Here is a 23,043-nt window from a genome sequence, read left to right as displayed (position 1 = left end):
ATATAAGTTCCAGAAAAGGCACATTTTGCTAATTTGTTTTAGGATCCATTTACACCGTTGTTTGATCAACACAACAAAAAAGATGCACGCAGCATTTTGTGAGCTCATTGTTTAGCAGCATAGGTTTGTTGGACATATGTCAAGATACATAACAAAGTATTATTATTAGTAGCACTTTTTTTAGCAGTACTAAACAAAATAAAATGATCAGATGCAAATTAAGTTATTTTGATCATTTCTTTAATAAAAAGTATTACTTTTAAAATGTAATAAAATAGAAATCTCTGCACAGCAGAAATATATTTCCAGAAAAGGAGAAACCCTTTTTACCTTGTGCAAATAGTCTTGTTTTGTAAACATTAAATGGTGAGTGTTCACATTTTTTCCCAAAATACAGATTACGGATACAAAAATAAACTTGACAACCATTAAATAGGATAAAAAATATTCCCAGAAAGTTGAGCTTTGTCCATTTTACATTTGTTGTTAATGCCGTGTTATATCTGAAATGGGAAAGATTTTAAATAGTCTTTTAACACTCTGTTGACTGGGATTCTGTCCAAGTTCTGTCTCCCAAATGTTGCCAATATGGTTTTTCGACAGAGTTCTTGCAGAGTTCTTAATCTGACCTTCCTTAGAGGAAAAGCAATCATATTTTTAGGAGAAAGTAAATAATGTTCCACTAGCTGAAAAAGGCAACTGAATGACTCTTTGCTGCCATCTAGACTGAATCTCCCAGCCTGAAAGTGGATCCTGATGCTGATGGGTCCTGAAGCTGTTTTAACACTGATAGCAAAAAAGCAGTTTTTCTGTCTACTGTCCCTGATAAGAAAAGCGCCCACAGGCTCCTGCCTTAGTTTTTCATGTGCCACATTGACTGTCATTGGTCCCCAGTAAAAACCACAACCATCCAGCATATTGCTGGTCCTGGTAATAACAGTGAAATCCGACTGAGAGCGGAAGGTTCGAAAATGTGTATCACCAAGCTGTGCTGCAGGAAGGGGGTGTCTGGGGCTGTTATAGATGGCTCTGGCAGGTTGGATTTGGGAACGATCTGTGTTTGAGGCTTCCAGGCGTTGAGATCTTCTGTCTGCAACTGCATTATCTGCTTCCACCTTGTTGTGTGCTACCATCCTATAGACTAGACCAACCTATGAGGTCTTCCATAGCGTCCCTCTTAGTAGCAGTTCTGCACTTCCTCTGCTTTTCCCCTAGAAATCCAAAGACAAAGATTGGGTTAAACAATAAAATTATATAATGAACGCAATAACAATGCAGTTATAGAAAATTCACAATACCTTCCTCTCAGGTCACAAATAACTTCACATTTGCATAATGTTGCATGTGCTTTCCAAATTTAAAAAACTGCAAATAAATATAAAAACTCTAAACTGATGAGTGACAACTGATAAATACATAAAATAGAAGGGATCTAATAACAGTGAACTGTAGCCATCTCTGTCTGCTTTTTAATGGCAACCTACATTACAAAGCTTCATTTCCCATCACCAACTCATCTTGCAAAACAGCTTCTATTTTTACTCTGTAAGCCGTAAGTGACACGTTCATGGTAAATCTGAACACTCAGCCTCTGAAACACAATGCAAGTCAGTGCTACCCCTCTTTCCTGTTACTCAGCCCTTACCGTCTATGACATAGTTGGTCGGCAGTAAATTGCTTCCTTTAAAATAATACGTTTTAATGTCTTGTACAGACAGTGTGGTTCAATAAATCTTTGCTGATTGACTTGACCTTATCTCTGCCTGGGATTTTAGAATTCAGCTCTTTCTGGTAGAAGTAGTCTCCACTTATTGACTGCATCAGTAAATGGTTGAGAAGCAAGCAGGCATTCTCAGAAAACAATTCCCCACAGCCATTTTTACTGCTACTCTAGCAGGCAGTCATTGATTGAAAAACAAGCATTTAGGCAGATTGTTGTTTCTTTGAATGGTCAGTGCCAGCTATAGCTCTAGTCTATTGGAAGCTTTGTCATTTAAAGTTCTACTTTGATAATTAACCCCTACAGTAGTTAAATCCACACAACGTTTCCCTTTATTTCCAACTTCCATTGCATACAGCTTACACAGCTTATTTCATAAACAATATATGAATGTGCAAATTACAACACACTGAAGCAACCAGTTAGAACTGTTGAAATCTTACTGTTTAGGCTATTCATTATTTATGATTTGATTTATTTCATATATTGTTCATTGGTTTGAGGTATTGAATAAAATCCTACAAGCAATTGATGAGAAAAAATGCTCTTACACAACTGAGGCCTGTTAAAACATTATTTTATGAAAATATGCAATAGGTTTTTCTGCCATGAATACCTATATTGGCAATGAGTATGCTTTCTGGAAATCGTTTTGTACAGCTGCATAGTGTACAACAATGACCCCTAAGCAAAAAGAAACATTCCACATTATGGATGTTTAGATGAGGATCCACCCTTGAATTTAATTAAGTATTGCTACATTCATGAAATACTGGCGCAAGCCCAGGGCTAAGGAGATCTCCTTCAAAGCTAAAATGATTTCAGGTTCCTTTCACACTACCACACAAATGTTAACAAGTGGTATTTTACATTTTAATGTGCGTTACATTAAGACAGCCCATTTATTTACAGTGGGGTAAACTCCTCTTCACAACTCACATGATTGCAACATGTAATGCATGTATGAAGCCAGTCAGGTTTCCTTTAGAAATAAGTGTACTGTGCATTTTTCAGGGTGTATTATCCTAAAGAGAAGATGGCTGCACTTCACAGATCCTTTGCTGTTGTGGAACTACAAGTCCCTGAGTATGAAGACAGTAGGAAAGAATAATATACTGAGATATGTGGTTCCATTGTAACTTGAAAACTGCTAGTTATCTCATACACTGTCCCAACTAAACATTCTAGGACATGTGCCAACTGGCAGCAATCTGTTACTCATTCTGACCACACAATGGTGGCACCTGGGGAAATGGAATCCTTTGGGGAGCATCTAAGGGATTCTAAAAAGGGTACGCAGCATTTCCTTTCAGACTCCAAACCAGGAAAGCAGCAAACTCCCCAGAATCTGGTTATTTCAGCATTGTATGATTGTGCTAGGATCATAGTATATATTGTATTGTGAAAGGTCATTGACAATACACTCAGTAGCTCAGTATTTCATTCACATCAGGAATCAATTTAATCAGATAATAATGTGGCAAAGCGGCAATGGTACACATGCAGAATCCCAAATTTCCATGTGAAATCTGCAGTGCACTGATAAGCCCATTCATTATTTTCTGTTCACATCTATTTAGATGCATTTGCATATAACATTTACAAGTCGGGGGTAACGTGACACTGCCACAGCTGCTCGTTGGCTGGAATAAATGTGCACATTCAATGGAATAGCCTGTACTGTATCCAGGAATCCTACGACTGGGTTTGGGACCAAGGTCAGTAGGTAAAGCAAAGCAACCCAAAGACAACAAAGCATCCTCCTGGCTGATCTGGATACCTGAGAGTGTATTGTCTGGCTAACCGAAGAACAAAAGACAAACGAAAACGTACCTGATTTACCAAATGCACTAAATGGACCACAACACTGAGCTGCGTACGAATCCTTACCTGCTGCCTGCGGCTTCTGCCAGCACAAAACTATTCCACCACGCTCGTAAGAAGTGAAATCCGTGTACTCCGCAGGTACGGTCACACAAATATAAATTCTAGGGAGGCCAACATTAATATAAACCATAATCTCCTACAACGTGCAATCCACGAGTCAAAAGAGAGCAAGCTTGATACTTGCCTCAGTGAGGGGCTCTCGTCGCCTCTGAGCTCCAGTGAGGGACACGTTCTCTTTGTATCAGCGGCGCCCCTCCCTCCTCCCCTTTCTCTGAAAACACGTGAGGAGGCGGCCAGCTGGGTAGCTATGACTTTCACTTTCTATTTAGGCATTTTTTTTCTAGGAAATAGAGAAAACTGCGTTCAAAGAAACGAACAAAGAAGCTGAGCTTAGGAGGCCAGCGACATTGCTTCTTTCTTTTTTCTAGGTGTTAGGTTTCTGTTTGAGGGAATAGAGAATAGAGAAGCTCTGTAATCATTGAGACGTGTTACCATATTTCTCCAAAAACAATCCTGGCGCCAATGTGGCAGCATGCATGAGATATGTGTTGTGGGCATCAACTCTACCACATGTATGCTGCCATAGAGCCTTGGTATATACAAATTGCGATTTGAATTGCGCAGATTACACACAACACGTGAAATAAATTGCTTTTCTGCAGGGCCCGTTTACATACACTATATTGCCAAAAGTATTGTGACACCTGCCTTTCCACGCATGTGAACTTTAATGGCATCCCAGTCTTAGTCCATATGGTTCCATATTGAGTTGTCCCACCCTTTGCAGCTACAACAGCTTCAACTCTTCTAGGGAGGCTGTCCACAAGGTTTAGGAGTGCGTCTATGGGAATGACCATTCTTCCAGAAGCACATTTGTGACGTCAGGCACTGATGTCAGCCAAGAAGGCCTGGCTTGCAGTCTTCGCTCGAATTCATCCCAGAGGTGTTCTATCCGATTGAGGTCAGGACTGCAGACCAATCAAGTTTCTCCAATCGCTCATCCATTTCTTTATGGACCTTGCTTTGTGTACTGGGGCGCAGTAATGTTGGAACAGGAATGGGCCATCCCCAAACTGTTCCCACAAAGTTGCGAGCATGAAATTGTCCAAAATGACTTGCTATCCGGACGCCTTAAGAGTTCCATTCACTGGAACTAAGGAGCCAAGGCCAACCCCTGAAAAACAACCCCACACCATAATTCCCCCTCCATCAAACTTTACACTTGGCACCAGGGGCGGACTGACAACTCATGTGGCCCCTGGGCAATAGGGGATCATGGGGCCCCTGTGTCCTCACCCACACTAAAACCACACCCAAAAAAGCCTATGAAACAGTACCAGGGGCATCTCATGGGGCCCCCTACTGACCCTGGGCCCTCGGGCACTGCCCGAGAGCCCGAATGGTCAGTCCGCCCCTGCTTGGCACAATGCAGTCAGGCAAGTACTGTTCTTCTGGCAACTGCGAAACCCAGACACGTCCATTGGATTATTAGACAGAGAAGCGTGATTCGTTACTCCAGATAACACATCTCCACTGCTCTAGAGTCCAGTGGCAGCGTGCTTTACACCACTACATCTGACGCTTTACATTGCACTTGGTGATGTAAAGCTTGGATGCAGCTGCTTGGCCATGGAAACCCATTCCATTAATCTATGCACTATTGTTGTGCTAATCTGAAGGCCACACAAAGTTTGGAGGTCTTTAGCTATTGACTCTGCAGACAGTTGGCAACTTCTGCGCACAGTGCGCTTCAGTATACACTGACCTCACTCTGGCATTTTATGTGGCCTACCACTTCGTGGCTGAGTTGCTGCTGTTCCCAGTTGTTTCCACTTTGTTATAATACCAAAAACAGCTGAGGGTGGAATATTCAGTAGCAAGGAAATTTCACGGATGGACTTATTGCACAGGTGGCAACCTATCACGGTACCACGCTTGAATTCACTGAGCTCCTGAAAGTGACCCTTTCTTTCACAAATGTTTGTATAAGCAGTCTGCATGTCTAGGTGCTTGATTTTATACACCTGTGGCCGTGGAGGTGATTGGAACACCTGAATCCAATGATTTGGAGGGGTGTCCCAATACTTTTGGCATTATAGTGTATATGCGGGCCTGCCTCAGTGCGATTTTGAAAAGGGGTCCTGTGCAATTTTTCAGTGCAGTGTGGGTGCGATTTCCAGCCTCATACACTTTAACATTCACATCAGAATTGCACCTGCACTGCATGAACAAAATTGTATCTCACTGGCCATCAAAAGCGCACCGCATCCAGCTCGAATATGAACCTAGGTGGATTGGTGCAAAGCAAGCATTTAATATACTGCAACTTACCAATTCATAGATGTGGTAGATAGGTGAGATCGAATTCCCTCCACACAGTGTGTAGCTGGTTACTGCAGCTGCTAATTCAAATCAGACTGAGGCTGTGTCTCTAAGAGAAACCGATCTCAGCAATGTACTGTGTGGGGAGGAGAAGATCTACTGAGTACCTTTTGTGCAGTTCCAGGACAAGGTCATCTAGTGCCCAGGACGAAGATGAAAAACTGTAAAAAAAAAAACTTTATTCCCTTGATCCTCCACTGGCGCTTTTCTGTGGCTTTTAAGTATCCCCTTGTGACGGAGGGTAGGCAGGACAGATTACACAGAGTAGATGGCAAACGCACCAAGCTTTATTGAGACAAACAGATGACAGTCACTCAATAGGGGAATTCGCAGGGAGGGTGAATACGCAAGTAAAGGGCAGCCAAGAGGGGCCAACACACTTATAGTCCAACACCGAGAGCCAAGGGAGAGTCTCTGTAGCAATTGTAATCCGACAAAGGGGGGGTGGGGGGTCAGTACAGCAACAGTTCAGGTAACACAGGGGGAAAGCATGTACTCACTGATCCAACAGGGTGCCTGGTGGGGAGGAGCCTGATCATGGCAGCAGGGGAGAGAGCGATGTAAGCTCTCTCTCCGCAAGGCAGTCACCTTCCCTCAATGTGCCCGGTGAATGCCGCTGGAGATGCCCGGGAGGCCCTACCTCTGAGCGGGATCCTGCTGGAGAAGTGAGGAGGACGGTGTGCTGTGGGTCCGCTGCGGTGGGACGGCTGGTGCTTCCCCGTCCGAGACAGCGGGTTGCTGGGAGCCTGGAGGACGCAAGGCGGCCACGTGACCTCCTGCAAGGGACTACTGGGAGGAAGAGAAGCCGGCCGGCGTTCCCAGGCAGAGGGGAGGCGCTGGCTTCTCACTGACAGCTGTGAGTGGAGACAGCTACAAGCAGGACCCTGTGAGGAGGGAAAGGAAAAAGCCGTCCGGCGTGCTAAGGAGCTGGAGAGACGCCGGCTCGATAGAGAAGCACCCTGCCTGCTACCTGTAAAGGAGAGCAGGTGAAGGAAGAGGAGCATGACCCGGAGGAATCCCCCTAGAGAGGAAACAAAGACAGACAGCGGATAAGGAACCTGGAAAAGCGCCTCACTAAAAAAGCAGTCGGAAGGAGGGTGAGTGAGGGTGGCTGGACTGTATATTGATCCTGTATGTTGATTATTCAGGTTGAGGTAGAGGAGGAATACACGGAAGAAAAGGGGGATTCCCAAGGGGACAGAAGAAAATTTGAATTCTCCCAAGGGTAAATTATAGCACATGCCCTGGAGCTTAGAGAAGAGGGTCTGGATCTACAGCAAATATGAAGAGTAAAAACAGTAAAGGGAGTGGTCCTAAGCACCCCCAATCTGGAACGATTAGGAAATATACGTCCCAGGGAAATGTGACCCCAGAAAGATCTCAGGGGGCATGTGAAAGGAGTATAATGGAAAACAGTTTGAATAAGAGCGCCAGGTCTTCTGAGGAAATGGATGGTAATAACCAACAATCATCAGAGGGAACAAAGTTAAGAGAAAATGAAGGAGAACTACATATCCCAAATAAAAGGGAGATGGCAGAAATGTTTAAAAATTTGAAAAAATCTATTAAACAAGAGATGGGGATTATTTGGAATGATTTGGGACATTTATTATCCAGAGTAGAAGAAATGGAAGAAAAAAAATCAAAAAACATGCTCAAGCTATTCCAGAATTAAAAAATCAGATAATGGAGATGAGGAAAGAACAAAAAAAGCTGCAGTACAAGTTGGAGATACAAGGTAATAAGCATAGGAAAAATATCCTTATTAAATAAGGATAAAAGGAGTCCCGGAGTTTACACAAGGAGAAGATCTAAGAGGGACAATATGTAAAATCTTAAACTCCATTATGGATAAACCCAATACTGAGAAATATGAATTGGACAATGTATATAGGATATGAAGGTTCCAACGGGAACGGGTGGAAGAGAGACTAAGAGATGTAGTTGTACAATTCAATAAATATGGAGATAGAGAAGAGGTATGGAAGAAGATAAAAGGAAGAACCAGTATTATATATGGAGGAAAAAATATACAAGTTTTTGCAGACCTGACAGCTGAGACATTGTGGAGAAAGAGATCATTGAAACCACTACTAGAACAGATGAAAAAACAGAATATACAATATAGATGGAGTAGCTCGACGTGTTTAATTGGATGGAAGAATGGAATCACTGCGTACCTGAGATTTCCTGAGGAACTGAGAGACTTTGATAAACTAAACATTCAGAAAATAGAGATCCCAGGTTGGGAGTTGGAAGAAGGAGGGATATGTGCTATGAGAAAAGAGGAATGGCAGTTAGTTAGAAGGAGAAATAGAGAAATGATAGGGGGACATTGGGAGAAATGGAGGGAAGGTGAGCCGCACATGGACAGAGCCCAACCCCAGGGTTAAAAATCAAACGTGGCATTAGGGTTAGAGGTGGCATTAGAGGTTTTGTCTGGCGGATAAATGAGGCACTCCTTATGGATGAAGAGATCGATCGAAAGATCGAGAGGGAAATTTAATGGTTCTTTGAGGAGAACGAAACAGAGGATGTGTCGGTTGCAACAGTGTGGGAGGCCCACAAGGCCTACATTAGAGGACTACTCATTGCAATAGGGGCAAAAAAGAAAGGAGAGAAAAGATTAATAGACTGATAAATGAAATATATGATCTTGAACAGGCTCATAAAAGGGAAATGTCTAAGGAGATAATGCAGAAATTATAAAGAAGAACTAGAGAATGTAATGGAGGAGGAAAAAAAGAAGAGTCTTTAATAAAGTAATAAGTGAAAGGTATAGATGGGGAGATAGGCCGGGAAAGTAATGAGAACTTTAAGGAAAAAGAAAAATAGGAATTATATAGAAAAAATAAGAAATCCCAAGGGTGAACTAGTGCACTCAACTAAAGATATTGCTAGAGTATTTAAGGATTACTATAATGAGTTATATAATATTACACCCTAGGATATATTAAATAAAACTGATACAGTAAATAGAGAAAAAAGAAGAACATACTTAAAAGAGGCAGGTCTACCAAAGCTAAGCGAAATACAATTGAACTCCCTAGAAGCAGAAATCAAATTAGAGGAAATAAAAATAGCATTAAAAGGTACTGCGGTGGGGAAGCCCAGGTCCAGATGGATATACGGTAAAATATTACAAAAAATATAAAGAGCTAATAATACCCAAGTTGAAAATATATATGAACGCTCTGGGAAATGAGATGGAAATAAGGGGAGAATCCTTACAGGCTAATATAGTTTTAATCCATAAGGAAGATAAAGACCCCTCGCAGTGTGCGAGTTACAGACCAATAGCGCTGCTGAATGTAGATACTAAATTGTATGCAAAGGTTTTGGCAAATAGACTGAAGGATCTGATGCTGGAGTGGATACATGGGGATCAGGTGGGTTTTTGTCCCAGGGAGAGAGGGTAGAGACAACAGTTTGAGATCACTGTTGCTCATACAGGAAGGTAAAAAAGGGAAAACCCCAATGATACTGATGTCAATTGACGCCGAGAAAGCATTTGATAGAGTGAGTTGGGGTTTTATGATGGACACCTTGGAAGTGTTGGGGATAGGAGACAGAATGAGAAAGTGGATTGGAGGGTTATATAGAGGGCCCACTGCCGCTATCATGGTTAATGGAGGAAGATCAGAGCTTTTTCGGGATGTCAAATGGTACAAGACAGGGATGCCCATTATCCCCACTGTTATATGTTTTATCACTGGAGCCATTGTTGTCTACGATAAGGAAGAACATAGATATAAAAGGAATATGGATAGGAGATAGAGAACATAAGGTGGCGGCTTATGCGGATGATTTGATGTTCTATGTTGGAAATCCTAGAATGTCACTCCCAAATTTAATGAAGATATTGAAGGATTATGGGGAATTATCAAATTTAAAGATTAACCCGACAAAAACCGAAATCTTAAATGTGAACCTTAAAAATAGTGAAAAAGAAAAAATACCCCTAGGCCGTAGGTGGAGGTGTCTGTCTGCACGAGGAAGAGTCTGTTGTGGCCGGCCAGAACAGGGTTGCTCGCCAGGGTGGTTTTGAGGTCACGGAAGACGGATACACAGGCCGAGATCCAGGTCACCATCCAGACTGTTCTTCCGGGTCAGGTCAGTCTGGGGCTGGGCCGTGGAGCTGAAGTTAGGTACAAATTTACGGTAATAGCTGGCAGTGCCGATGAAGGCTATCACTTGCTTCTTGGTCTGGGGGGTGGGCCAGTCATAAATGGCCTGAACCTTGGCTGGCTCAGGTTTCAGTGTCCCCCCCTACTCTGTGCCCGAGGTACTGTACCTCAGCCATTCCCAACTGGCACTTGTCTGGTCTCACTGTCAGCCTGGCCTTGCAGATGCGGTCTAGGATGGCCCCCATGTGGGCCAGGTGCTCCTCCCATGTGTCGCTAAAGATGGCTATGTCATCTAGGTAGGCGCATGCAAACTCTTGGCATCCCTCTAGTAGCTGGTCCACAACCCGTTGAAAGGTGGCGGGGGCGTTTTTCATGCCAAAGGGCATGACGAATTCGTACAGGCCGAATGGGATAATGAAGGCGGAGCGCTCAATGCCCTCTTTTGTGAGGGTGATTTGCCAATAGCCCTTGCTGAGGTCTAGGGTGCTAACGTAGCGGGCCCCGGCTAGACGGTCCAGCAGGTCATCTATGCGGGGCATGGGGTAGGCGTCACTGACAGTGTAGTCATTCAACCTCCGGTCGTCCACGCAATAGCGGGTGGTCCCATCCTTCTTTGGAATGAGCACCACCGGGGAGGCCCAAGGACTGCGGGAGGGTTGGATGACACCCAGCTGGAGCATCTCAGAGAGTTCTGCCTGGATGGCCACCTTCACGGATTCGGGGACTCGGTATGGGGCCTGCTGGATGGGTTTCTGACTGTGGGTCTCCACGTGGTGGAGGGCTAACCCGGTGCGGCCCGGGGTGGCCGAGAAGGCGATGGCCTGGTCCGCATCTGGGCCGTCTGGCGGGGTTCAGCTGAGCCCCCGTGGGAATCTGATCTAGGGGAGTGGTGACCTTGGTGGTTTGCAGGAGATCGGGCAGGGCTCCCTCATCTGCTCCGCCTGTGGAGGCGGGGCAGACGGCTAGCACGGGCAGAGTCTGGTCATGGTACTCTTTCAATATGTTGATGTGGACCGTGCGCTGCTGGCGGTCGCGGGCGTCGAGACTAATGACGTAACTAGTCTCGTCTAACTTGCGAAGGACGTTGTAAGGTCCTTCCCAGGTGTACTGGAGCTTGTTCTGGGGGTTGGGGAATATCTTGAGCACCTGCTGCCCTTCAGTGAACTCGCGACCGCGTGCCTTGCAGTCGTACCATACCTTCTGGCGTGTGTGGGCCGCCCGGAGGTGGTCGTGGGCCATGGTGGCCAGGCGGGTCAGCCTCTCCCGCAGCTCGAGAACGTAAGGAACGACGGGGGTACCCGTACTCTTGCGGTACCTCCCGGTATGCAAACAGCAGGTGAGGGAGGAGCTTCTCCCAGTCCGCCTCCCCGTCAACGAAGGAGCTCAGATTGTTCTTAAGTGTTCCATTGAAGCGCTCGCAGAGGCCATTGGTTTGGGGGTGATAGGGAGTGGTCTGGATCGCCCGTACCCCGCACGTGCGCCAGAGGGATTGGACCACCTCGGACATGATCTGGGTCGGTCAAGATCTCGCTGGGGAAACTCACCCGGGAAAAAACGGTGACTAGGGCCTCGGCCACTTTAGGGGCGGAGATGCTGGACAGGGACAGCCTCAGGGTAGCGGGTAGCGTAATCCACCACAGTTAGGAAGTACCGCTTTCTGGACTTACTGGGCCGGGCCAGGGGTCCCAGGATATCTATAGCTACCCACTGAAAGGGCTCGTCAATGATGGGTAAGGGGCGGAGCGGGGCCTTGGGGTGGTCCCCTGGGCCTCCCTTTCTGTGACAGATGTCACAGGTCTGACAGAAGTGGGCTACGTCCTGGGAGATACCTGGCCAGTAGAAGGCTTGGGTCAGCCGCAGCCCTGTTCTCCTCTTACCCAGGTGGCCGACTACTGGAATGTCATGGGCTATCTGGAGTAGCGAGAATCTGAACTGTCTAAGCACTATCAGTTGTTTGGAGCTAGCAGAGGGTTGACCCAGGCGGCTTGGGCCTGCCTCGTGGTACAACAGCCCCTGCTCCCACCAAAGCTGGTCTCCACCCCCCTCCTGCCGCCCTGTGGCGGCCTGGGTCCTAAACGTAGCCAAAGTGGGGTCTCTGGCTACCTCCCGCTTGAAGGCCTCCCGGTCCCAGGTCAGGGGAAGGTCTGGGTCAGGTGGGGGGGGTCACTCATCGAGTCCATGCTGGGGGAAGGTCCCGTGGTGGTTTCGTCTTTAGGAGGACCTCGACATGCTTGGCTCCAGGTCACCACCCCGACGTACTGGCATCATAGCTCCCCTAGGTCGTTGCCAAGCAGAACATCCGCCGGGAGGCCGCCTATGGCATTGTTGCTCCCTGAACCCATAGTCGAGGTGTACGGATGCCCTGGGGATATGATGATGTCTGGTTCCTCCTGCCAGCTCGATGGCGAATCCAGGGCCGGGTTGGATGGCTACCAGCCGGACCACTCGGGGGTCGGCGATGGTCAAGAAGGCCCCCGTATCCCGAAAACCGGTGGCGGGTTGCCCGTCCACCCGCACGGCCTGCAGGTGGCGTTGTTTCTGGGCGGGATATGTAGCCCCCGGGGGGTGGACACTGTAAACCCCCCAGGAGTGGTTGGCGTCTGGGGGCTCATCCATTTGCTGGGAGGCGGGGGCAGTGGTTCTTCTGTGGGATGGAGTTCTAGGTAGTGGACCGGACGGGTGAAGCGACGGCTTCGGGAGGTGGGGCAGTTGGCTTGGAGGTGCCCCGACTGATTGCACCCGTAGCAGCGGCGGTCCAAGAGGGGCCCTGTGAACCGGGCTCTGGGTGGCGGTCCTGCGGGGTTGGCAGTGGTAGGTGGGGGGTCCGTTTTGGCAGAGGTGGTGGGGGGCGGGGCCCTTGGCGGCTCAGGGGCCTGCCGTTTCCAATATGGCTTGATGGCCAGGATCTCGTCGGCCAGGGCAGCGGCCTTTGCAAGGGTGGTAGGGGCTTTCTCTCTTACCCATCCGCGCACCTCCGCCGGGCATTGGTTGTAGAATTGCTCCTTCAGAAAGGCTTGGATGATTTCTTCTGCAGTGCAGGCCTGTTCCCCCTCTAGCCACCTCTGACATGACTGCGACACCTTGTGCGCATACATCCGATAGGACGGCTCCGCATGGCAGGGAAGGTCATGGAAGCGCGCCCGGTACACTTCTGGGGTCACTGCGTAATACTCCAACACAGTCTGTTTGACCCAGGCGTAATCTCGGCCGTCCACATAATCCAGAGTGCGGTAGGCTGCAGCCGCACCCCCTTCTAGCAGACCCACGAGGTGCCGTATCCAATCCATGCTTGGCACCTCCATGAGCTGGCACTGCTGCTCAAAGTCCTGAAAGAACCCCTCTACATCCCCGGTGGCTTTGTTGAAGGGTTTAAAGTCCTTGTGGCTGACCCGGGGAGGAGGGCCCTCCGGATAGCCTCTCGCTTGTCCTCTGCTGTGGTGTCTGACCCAAGGAGGGCCATCTCTTCCTCCACCCGAGTAAGCCACGGGCTCTTGGGCCCTGGGTCATGGCGTGCTGGGGAGGCTGGGATTGAGCTGCTTTTTCCTGGGGCATCCTGGGGGTCTGCTTCCTCAAAGGAGGTGACCAGATCGTCTTTGGCTAGACCCCTCCAGGTAAGGGATAGCTCCTCAGCCCTCTCATGCAGACACAATATGGTCCACTTCCTGTATTCGTTGGGCCGGGCCTGTTCCCCCATCAACTGGCTTTCGCTGTCTGCCATTGCCTCAGTGTCCTGATCCCACAGATGCCAACCAGTATGTGAAGGAAGGTAGGCAGGACAGAACACACAGAGTAGATGGCAAATGCACCAAGCTTTATTGAGACAAACAGATGACAGTCACTCAATAGGGGAATTTGCAGGGAGGGTGAATACGCAAGTAAAGGGCAGCCAAGAGGGGCCAACACACTTATAGTCCAACACCGAGAGCCAAGGGAGAGTTTCTGTAGCAATTGTAATCCGACAAAGGGGGGGGGGTCAGTACAGCAACAGTTCAGGTAACACAGGGGGAAAGCATGTACTCACGGATCCAACAGGGTGCCTGGTCTCCCAGGGGTAGAAGCGGAACGCAGGTACCTGTGGAGTCCATATCATGCGGGTGGTCTCTGGCACTGGCAGGCGATCTCTGGCAATCTCTCCCCTATGCTGGGATCTCTGGTGCTTGCAGGTAATCTCCGGCAATCTCTCCCCTATGCTGTGGGGTCTCCGGAAATGGCAGGCAGTCTCTGGCAATCTCTCCCCTATGCTGTGGGGTCTCTGGCAATGGCAGGCAGTCTCTGGCAATCTCTCCCCTATGCTGTGGGGTCTCTGGCAATGGCAGGCAGTCTCTGGCAATCTCTTCCCTATGTTGTGTGGGGTCTCTAGCCGGCTTGGGTGTGGATCCCCATGAGGCTGGGGGGCTTGCAGAGTCTAGCCACGAAGGTCCCGCTGCAGCTGGGCTCCTTCGGTGGCTGCACAGTGGAATATGACCGGAGCGCCCGACATCAGTTTCTTAAGCTGATGCGGAACGCTTCCTGGTTGTCTAGGCAACCGGGGCTGGGCTGGCGCTGGCATGCCTCGTTGCCCGGCAACGAGGAACGCACCCTGGGCAGGGACATCCGCAAGCGCGGGAACTTTGCGTGCCCGCGCTGCGGATGTCAGGGCTGAGGTGGCGTCAGCTAGATGCCGGAGCCCCGGCCATCCCTGCGGGAGGTTCGCACCCCTCTGCGGAGAGGTGTGAACCTCGCCACCTTCTCCTCTCTGGCCTGAGAGGGAGAAGATAGGAAGGGGTGGTTGAAGTCACACCTCTCATCCCGAGGCGGTAGGATGAGAGATGGAGGGGGGGACACTAGACCCCAAGGATGAATGATGCTGGTGACAGGGACATTCTGAGGGGCAGGATGACACCAGGCCCCCCAGAGACATAAGAGGGGCCGGTGTCAGCATTTATGAAAGGCAATTTGGGAGGTATGCGGTGAGCTGGCAGCAAGCTGGCCGGGAGGGAGGGGGGCCACAGTAATTGAATTAGGCAATTTGGGAACATACAGAGTGAGATGCTGAGGGGCATGTGATACAGGAGATTAATAAGGGGATTAATAATTGGCAGGGCCGCTATACCGTGACACCCCTGTTCTGTGTCTTTTTTTTCCTCTCTCAGCTCTTCTAGGTCTGATCGCCACTATACAGCACACGATGACAGAGGTGCTTCTAAATTTTGGCTTGGGCTTACAGAAACCTGTCTAACATATCGGCAGTATATATCCCCGGAGTTCAGAACTCACAGTAGTACGTCCGTAGTCTCTGGCCATCTCCTGTAGTACGTCCGCAGTCTCTGGTCATCTCCTGTACTGTGTCCGCAGTCTCTGGTCATTTCCTGTACTATGTCTGCAGTCCATTGGTTCAGAATATTTTTTTTCTTGTTTTCCACCTCTAAAACCTAGGTGCGTCTTATAGTCAGGTGCGTCTTATGGAGCGCGAAATACGGTAGATTTGAACTTAATTTTTCATCTGCAAATTAGCTTCAGGACAGTGGCTGGGACACTGGTTACTTGACACTTCTAAGCAAGAGGGGAAGGAACAGATAATCCACTTTGTTTGCCACTCCACAGGCTGTCTCTGATTTGATCCATAGACAGACCAGAGAAAGTGGCTTCGTGATGGACAGAATGATGAAAGACTGCAAGAGCTGGCCATTGATGTGTTACAAGCCTGGACTTGTTTCTAATGAACTTTTTTGCTAAAGACTGAAACACTTTCTTAGTGGCAGAATGGGATTGCATTCATGGTGAATGAATGCTTAGTATGATTTTTTTTTTTTTAGGAAATTATTTTCTATGTAGTCTGAGAAAAAAATCAAGGGCGGATAGGAAGTCTGCTTGTGAGTTCTGAACTCCGGGGATATATACTGCCGATATGTTGGACAGGTTTCTGTAAGCCCAAGCCAAAATTTAGAAGCACCTCTGTCATCGTGTGCTGTATAGTGGCGATCAGACCTAGAAGAGCTGAGAGAGGAAAAAAAAGACACAGAACAGGGGTGTCACGGTATAGCGGCCCTGCCAATTATTAATCCCCTTATTAATCTCCTGTATCACATGCCCCTCAGCATCTCACTCTGTATGTTCCCAAATTGCCTAATTCAATTACTGTGGCCCCCCTCCCTCCCGGCCAGCTTGCTGCCAGCTCACCGCATACCTCCCAAATTGCCTTTCATAAATGCTGACACCGGCCCCTCTTATGTCTCTGGGGGGCCTGGTGTCATCCTGCCCCTCAGAATGTCCCTGTCACCAGCATCATTCATCCTTGGGGTCTAGTGTCCCCCCCTCCATCTCTCATCCTACCGCCTCGGGATGAGAGGTGTGACTTCAACCACCCCTTCCTATCTTCTCCCTCTCAGGCCAGAGAGGAGAAGGTGGCGAGGTTCACACCTCTCCGCAGAGGGGTGCGAACCTCCCGCAGGGATGGCCGGGGCTCCGGCATCTAGCTGACGCCACCTCAGCCCTGACATCTCCTGTACTGTGTCCGCAGTCTCTGGTCATCTCCTGTAGTGCGTCCGCAGTCTCTGGTCATCTCCTGTACTGTGTCCGCAGTCTCTGGTCATCTCCTGTACTGTGTCCGCAGTCTCTGGTCATCTTCTGTACTGTGTCCGCAGTCTCTGGTCATCTCCTGTACTGTGTCCGCAGTCTCTGGCCATCTCCTGTACTGTGTCCGCAGTCTCTGGTCATCTCCTGTACTGTGTCCGCAGTCTCTGGTCATCTCCTGTACTGAGTCCACAGTCTCTGGCCATCTCCTGTAGTACATCCGCAGTCTCTGGCCATCTCCTGTAGTACGTCCACAGTCTCTGGTCATCTCCTGTACTGTGTCCGCAGTCTCTGGTCATCTCCTGTACTGTGTCCGCAGTCTCTGGTCATCTTCTGTACTGTGTCCGCAGTCTCTGGTCATCTTCTGTACTGTGTCCGCAGTCTCTGGTCATCTCCTGTACTGTGTCTGCAGTCTCTGGTCATCTCCTGTACTGTGTCCGCAGTCTCTGGCCATCTCCTGTAGTACGTCCGCAGTCTCTGGCCATCTCCTGTAGTACGTCCGCAGTCTCTGGTCATCTCCTGTACTGTGTCCGCAGTCTCTGGTCATTTCCTGTACTATGTCTGCAGTCCATTGGTTCAGAATATTTTTTTTCTTGTTTTCCACCTCTAAAACCTAGGTGCGTCTTATAGTCAGGTGCGTCTTATGGAGCGCGAAATACGGTAGATTTGAACTTAATTTTTCATCTGCAAATTAGCTTCAGGACAGTGGCTGGGACACTGGTTACTTGACACTTCTAAGCAAGAGGGGAAGGAACAGATAATCCACTTTGTTTGCCACTCCACAGGCTGTCTCTGATTTGATCCATAGACAGACCAGAGAAAGTGGCTTCGTGATGGACAGAATGATGAAAGACTGCAAGAGCTGGCCATTGATGTGTTACAAGCCTGGACTTGTTTCTAATGAACTTTTTTGCTAAAGACTGAAACACTTTCTTAGTGGCAGAATGGGATTGCATTCATGGTGAATGAATGCTTAGTATGATTTTTTTTTTTTTTAGGAAATTATTTTCTATGTAGTCTGAGAAAAAAATCAAGGGCGGTACAGGCCAGAGACTGCGGACACAGTACAGGAGATGACCAGAGACTGCAGACACAGTACAGGAGATGACCAGAGACTGCGGACACAGTACAGAAGATGACCAGAGACTGCGGACACAGTACAGAAGATGACCAGAAACTGCGGACACAGTACAGGAGATGACCAGAGACTGCGGACACAGTACAGGAGATGACCAGAGACTGCGGACGTACTACAGGAGATGGCCAGAGACTGCGGATGTACTACAGGAGATGGCCAGAGACTGCGGACTCAGTACAGGAGATGACCAGAGACTGCGGACACAGTACAGGAGATGGCCAGAGACTGCGGACACAGTACAAGAGATGGCCAGAGACTGCGGACACAGTACAGGAGATGACCAGAGACTGCGGACACAGTACAGAAGATGACCAGAGACTGCGGACACAGTACAGGAGATGACCAGAGACTGCGGACACAGTACAGGAGATGACCAGAGACTGCGGACACAGTACAGGAGATGACCAGAGACTGCGGACACAGTACAGGAGATGACCAGAGACTGCGGACACAGTACAGGAGATGACCAGAGACTGCGGACGCACTACAGGAGATGACCAGAGACTGCGGACACAGTACAGGAGATGACCAGAGACTGCGGACGCACTACAGGAGATGACCAGAGATTGCGGACACAGTACAGGAGATGACCAGAGACTGCGGACACAGTACAGGAGATGACCAGAGACTGCGGACACAGTACAGGAGATGACCAGAGACTGCAGACGTACTACAGGAGATGACCAGAGACTGCGGACACAGTACAGGAGATGACCAGAGACTGCGGACGTACTACAGGAGATGACCAGAGACTGCGGACACAGTACAGGAGATGACCAGAGACTGCGGAAAACTACAGGGGATTACCAGAGACTGCGGACACACTACAGGAGATAACCAGAGACTGCGGACACAGTACAGGAGATGATCAGAAACTGCGGACGTACTACAGGAGATGACCAGAGACTGCGGACACAGTACAGGAGATGACCAGAGACTGCAGACGTACTACAGGAGATGACCAGAGACTGCGGACACAATACAGGAGATGACCAGAGACTGCGGACACACTACAGGGGATGACCAGAGACTGCGGACGTACTACAGGAGATGACCAGAGACTGCGGACACAGTACAGGAGATGACCAGAGACTGCGGACACACTACAGGGGATGACCAGAGACTGCGGACGTACTACAGGAGATGACCAGAGACTGCGGACACAGTACAGGAGATGACCAGAGACTGCGGACACAGTACAGGAGATAACCAGAGACTGCGGACACAGTACAGGAGATGACCAGAGACTGCGGACGTACTACAGGAGATGACCAGAGACTGCGGACACAGTACAGGAGATGACCAGAGACTGCGGACGTACTACAGGAGATGACCAGAGACTGCGGACATACTACAGGGGATGACCAGAGACTGCGGACATACTACAGGGGATGACCAGAGACTGTGGACACAGTACAGGAGATGACCAGAGACTGCGGACACAGTACAGGAGGTGACCAGAGACTGCGGACACAGTAAAGGAGATGACCAGAGACTGCTGACACAGTACAGGAGAAGACCAGAGACTGCGGACACAGTACAGGAGATGACCAGAGACTGCGGACACAGTACAGGAGATGACCAGAGACTGCGGACGCACTACAGGAGATGACCAGAGACTGCGGACGTACTACAGGAGATGACCAGAGACTGCGGACACAGTACAGGAGATGACCTAGAGACTGCGGACACAGTACAGGAGATGACCAGAGACTGCGGACGTACTACAGGAGATGACCAGAGACTGCAGACACAGACACAGTACAGGAGATGACCAGAGACTGCGGACGTACTACAGGAGATGACCAGAGACTGCGGACAGAGTACAGGAGATGACCAGAGACTGCGGACACACTACAGGGGATGACCAAAGACTGTGGACACACTACAGGGGATGACCAGAGACTGCTGACACAGTACAGGAGATGACCAGAGACTGCGGACACACTACAGGAGATAACCAGAGACTGCGGACACACTACAGGAGATGACCAGAGACTGCAGACACAGTACAGGAGATGACCAGAGACTGCGGACACAGTAGAGGAGATGACCAGAGACTGCGGACACAGTACAGGGAATGACCAGAGACTGTGGACATAGTACAGATGACCAGAGACTGCGGACATAGTACAGGGAAAATACCAGCGGCATAGTACAGATGACCAGAGACTGCAGACAGTGCAGGGGATGACCAGAGACTGCGGACCTTTGGGGAGGGAGGGGGAGCGGGCACCTGAATTTGACAGGTACCCGCTCCCACTTCCGTGGAGTTATCTTTCCCTCTTCTTCCCACGCCAGCTTCTGTGACAGCCGAGTGCTCACTGCGCATGCGCGAGAAGCGCTGCGCTTTGTGAATGGCCCGGTGCCTTCTGGAACCTGTCATGTGTCCCAGAAGACACCGGACCATTGACAAAGTGCAGCGCTTCTCGCGCATGCGCAGTGGGCACCCGGCTGTCACAGAAGCCGGCGTGGGAAGACTGTACAGCGCTGGAGCGAGGAACAGGTAAGGTCCTGCAGGAGAGAAGAGCTGAGCGGCCGGCCTCATATTCTGCCATGGTGGCGGCAGAAATACCGGACCGGCCACTTTATATTCGCTTCATAAGACGCACTAAAATTTTCCCCCCTTTTTTGGGGGAAAAAAAGTGCGTCTTATGGAGCGAAAAATATGGTACCTGACAGATTCCCTCTTATTCCTAGATAAGCCTTGGCGTCAGCTATGTAACTTTTGGTTTCTATGTCATGGGAAACAATAACCTGGTACCTGTTAAGCCCCGTTCTTTCATGAACCTTATGTAAATACTGAACGGTGCACTCCAGCTGTGGCATATGTACCCCAGCCCCCACCATCCTCTCATATGATGTACTTTTGGCTACTGGCCTAGAATTTAACAACAGAACTGCCTGTGTAAGGAGCCGATCCCACTCTCTCAATGTATGTGTAGCACTACCCACTTAGAGGCTGCATGATTTGAATTGGGTCCTCCTATGCTCTGCATGGCCAGGCAACATGCAAGATCCCACTTTGCACACTGGAGTTAATGAACAGTCCTTGAGCTTGGTTTTGTGGTTTTTATTAAGGGGTTAAACCTGGATGGGGCATAAGGGTATATGGGATGCACGAGAACAACTCCTTAGCAACTATGTACAAAGATTCATTGATTTCTTCTCTTCACCCAGCTGCCTGAGGGTATCTCTGAGCAAGGGGGCCCAAGCGCTGCCGATTGAACAGTCCCAGATGAGAAGCTAGTTGAATATTGCACCTGACCACCCTCTCCCCTTATCTGGCCCAGGTTAGTTTAGTGGGTTGGTGGCTGCCTTTAGGCCTTGTGCTGGGCTGGCTCCTTCCCTGCCATACAGGCTGTCGTCTCCTGGAGTTGCTGAGGCAGTGGAGATCCTCTTTTCCACCGAACTGCCTGTAGATGGGTCCCCTCCCTGGGGCCCTCTCCCAGGCTTCTCACTCCAGCCTTCCTCAATCCATCTTCCGCTTTTCAGTCTCTCCCCCCCCCCTGCTCTGCCACATTTGAGGGTTTACCTGGTCACCATGCCCAGCCTTCTGCCAGGGGATTGGCCAGAGTCCCTCAAACATGCAAATCTGGGCCTCCTCCCTTCCTCCACCCCTCTTCCAAAAAGCTCTCAGGTTTCTGGAAAGGTGGGAGGGCTCCAGAAGGCCTGACCCGTTAGAGCCTCCCAGTCTGTCCTGAGGTAACCTCACTCCCTAGGTTAACTCATCCTCAGGCTGCCTTTATCTAACAAAAACTACCTAACAAACCTGGAGGGTGTTACCTATGTGTGGGTGTATGTGTATCTGGTCCTTCAATAGCCCATTGTATCAATCAAACCAGCTGCCTGGTACACGCCAGAATCTTTGGCTCACTGCTGTACTGTTGATCCGGTGAACTGTGAGCCGTTAGCACTTTGGACTTGTTTGGGACAGCCATAAGCAATGTCAAGTTTCTGGAGCAGTTGAAGCGCTGTGGCTTGATCTGCACATTTAGAAAAGATGAAGAAGCAAAAGTCCTGAATATGTGTCCACTGCAGTGAAATAATAGCTCAGTGCATTGTTTCCCCAGGGTAGGCAATGTTGCCAACCACCCATATTGTTACGAGCAGCCAGTAAAAATTGGCCACTTTTCTCCTGCCCATAAATGCCAACAATAGGAGAAAAGGGAGAAAGATAGGTGTAGCGCTTTGAATCAGAGTGCAAAAAGAATACTCAAAAGGTGTATATGTACATATATATGAATATGAGTACAATGATAAACAGTGCGCTAATCAATAAAAGTGTTTAAAGCACACACACAGTCCACATCCCAAATCAATGGTGGTAGGAAGGGTGAAGGGAATCCTAGGAGCGAATAGAGTGCGCACTCACCAGAAGTGCGTAAAAATTACGCATGTAGAGAGATAAACTCCTAAGTATGTCTCTGGCATCCAGGCTGTGGTCAGATCGCACTCCACACCATCCTCTATGGCACCGCGGACCGCAGTAAACCGGATTCCCCAAATGGCAAGGGCGTCAAAGGTACTCCATATAAGTTGGCCACATATAGTGGCTAGATGTCCATGAGCTGTAGCCCCCCTGACGCGTTTCGTGCGATGCACGTTATCAAAGGGCGCAGGGCTTACAGCAGGACATCTTACCCCATCTATATATGCACAGGAATGGCAATCGCGCTAATCGCGGCGGCCATTTTGCCGGCGTTTCGCGCATGCGCAGTACATCGGCGCCATTTTGCCGTGGATCAAGGGAGAATACAATAGTTTCCCCTAGTGCCCATTAAAAACATACAGGGCGGCACTGTATTACAGATAGGAGAAAACCGAATCTCCTGTTTATCTGATAGTCATGGACACAAATACATGACTATATATATAAATTACTATTTATTATATAAAGTAAGCTATTGAGGGGGTACTGGTTACATATGAAAAACCATCTTCAAATAGAAGGAGTAATTAGTTATAATATACTAATATTATGTATATGCATATGTAAATGCATGTAACCAGGTTTGTTAAGTAACAATTGTTTAATAAAATTGGAAGCAGTCATTTTACATTTAGCTTACCATTCAAATAAAAATTCATTAATAATAGTATAAATTTATTTTGCAAAAAATTACTGCGACTTAATAAATAATTATAATAATATAATAGTGCGATGGCCATTTCTATTGCAATAAAATAGATGTAAAAATGATATATTTAAAATCTCATATATTTTATTGAATCTA

At 48.6% G+C, this 23,043-nt stretch overlaps 1 protein-coding gene across 2 annotated transcripts in view; it reads right to left on the bottom strand.

The window, feature by feature from the left end:
* Positions 1-223: 223 nt before the first annotated feature.
* The window catches only part of SOCS1 (suppressor of cytokine signaling 1), a 250,986-nt gene continuing 228,166 nt past the window's right edge, over positions 224-23,043 (bottom strand). Inside the window, exons 1-2 of one of the 2 annotated variants that reach the window (XM_089689493.1) lie at positions 3,611-3,845; positions 224-1,211 (exon numbers count right to left, since the gene is read on the bottom strand). In XM_089689493.1, coding sequence (XP_089545619.1) covers positions 498-1,133 — 636 coding nt within the window. In that variant the 5' untranslated portion in view covers positions 1,134-1,211; positions 3,611-3,845 and the 3' untranslated portion in view covers positions 224-497. Of the gene's footprint in view, positions 1,212-3,610; positions 3,846-23,043 lie in introns of those variants that run through there. The other variant, XM_089689494.1, reaches the window with a different exon arrangement.

The sequence above is a fragment of the Staurois parvus genome, unplaced genomic scaffold (assembly GCF_062004578.1).
Source record: "Staurois parvus isolate SC_StPar_1 unplaced genomic scaffold, SC_StPar_1.0 ptg000477l, whole genome shotgun sequence".
NCBI lineage: Eukaryota > Metazoa > Chordata > Amphibia > Anura > Ranidae > Staurois > Staurois parvus.
This window is presented reverse-complemented; position numbering and strand designations above follow the sequence as displayed.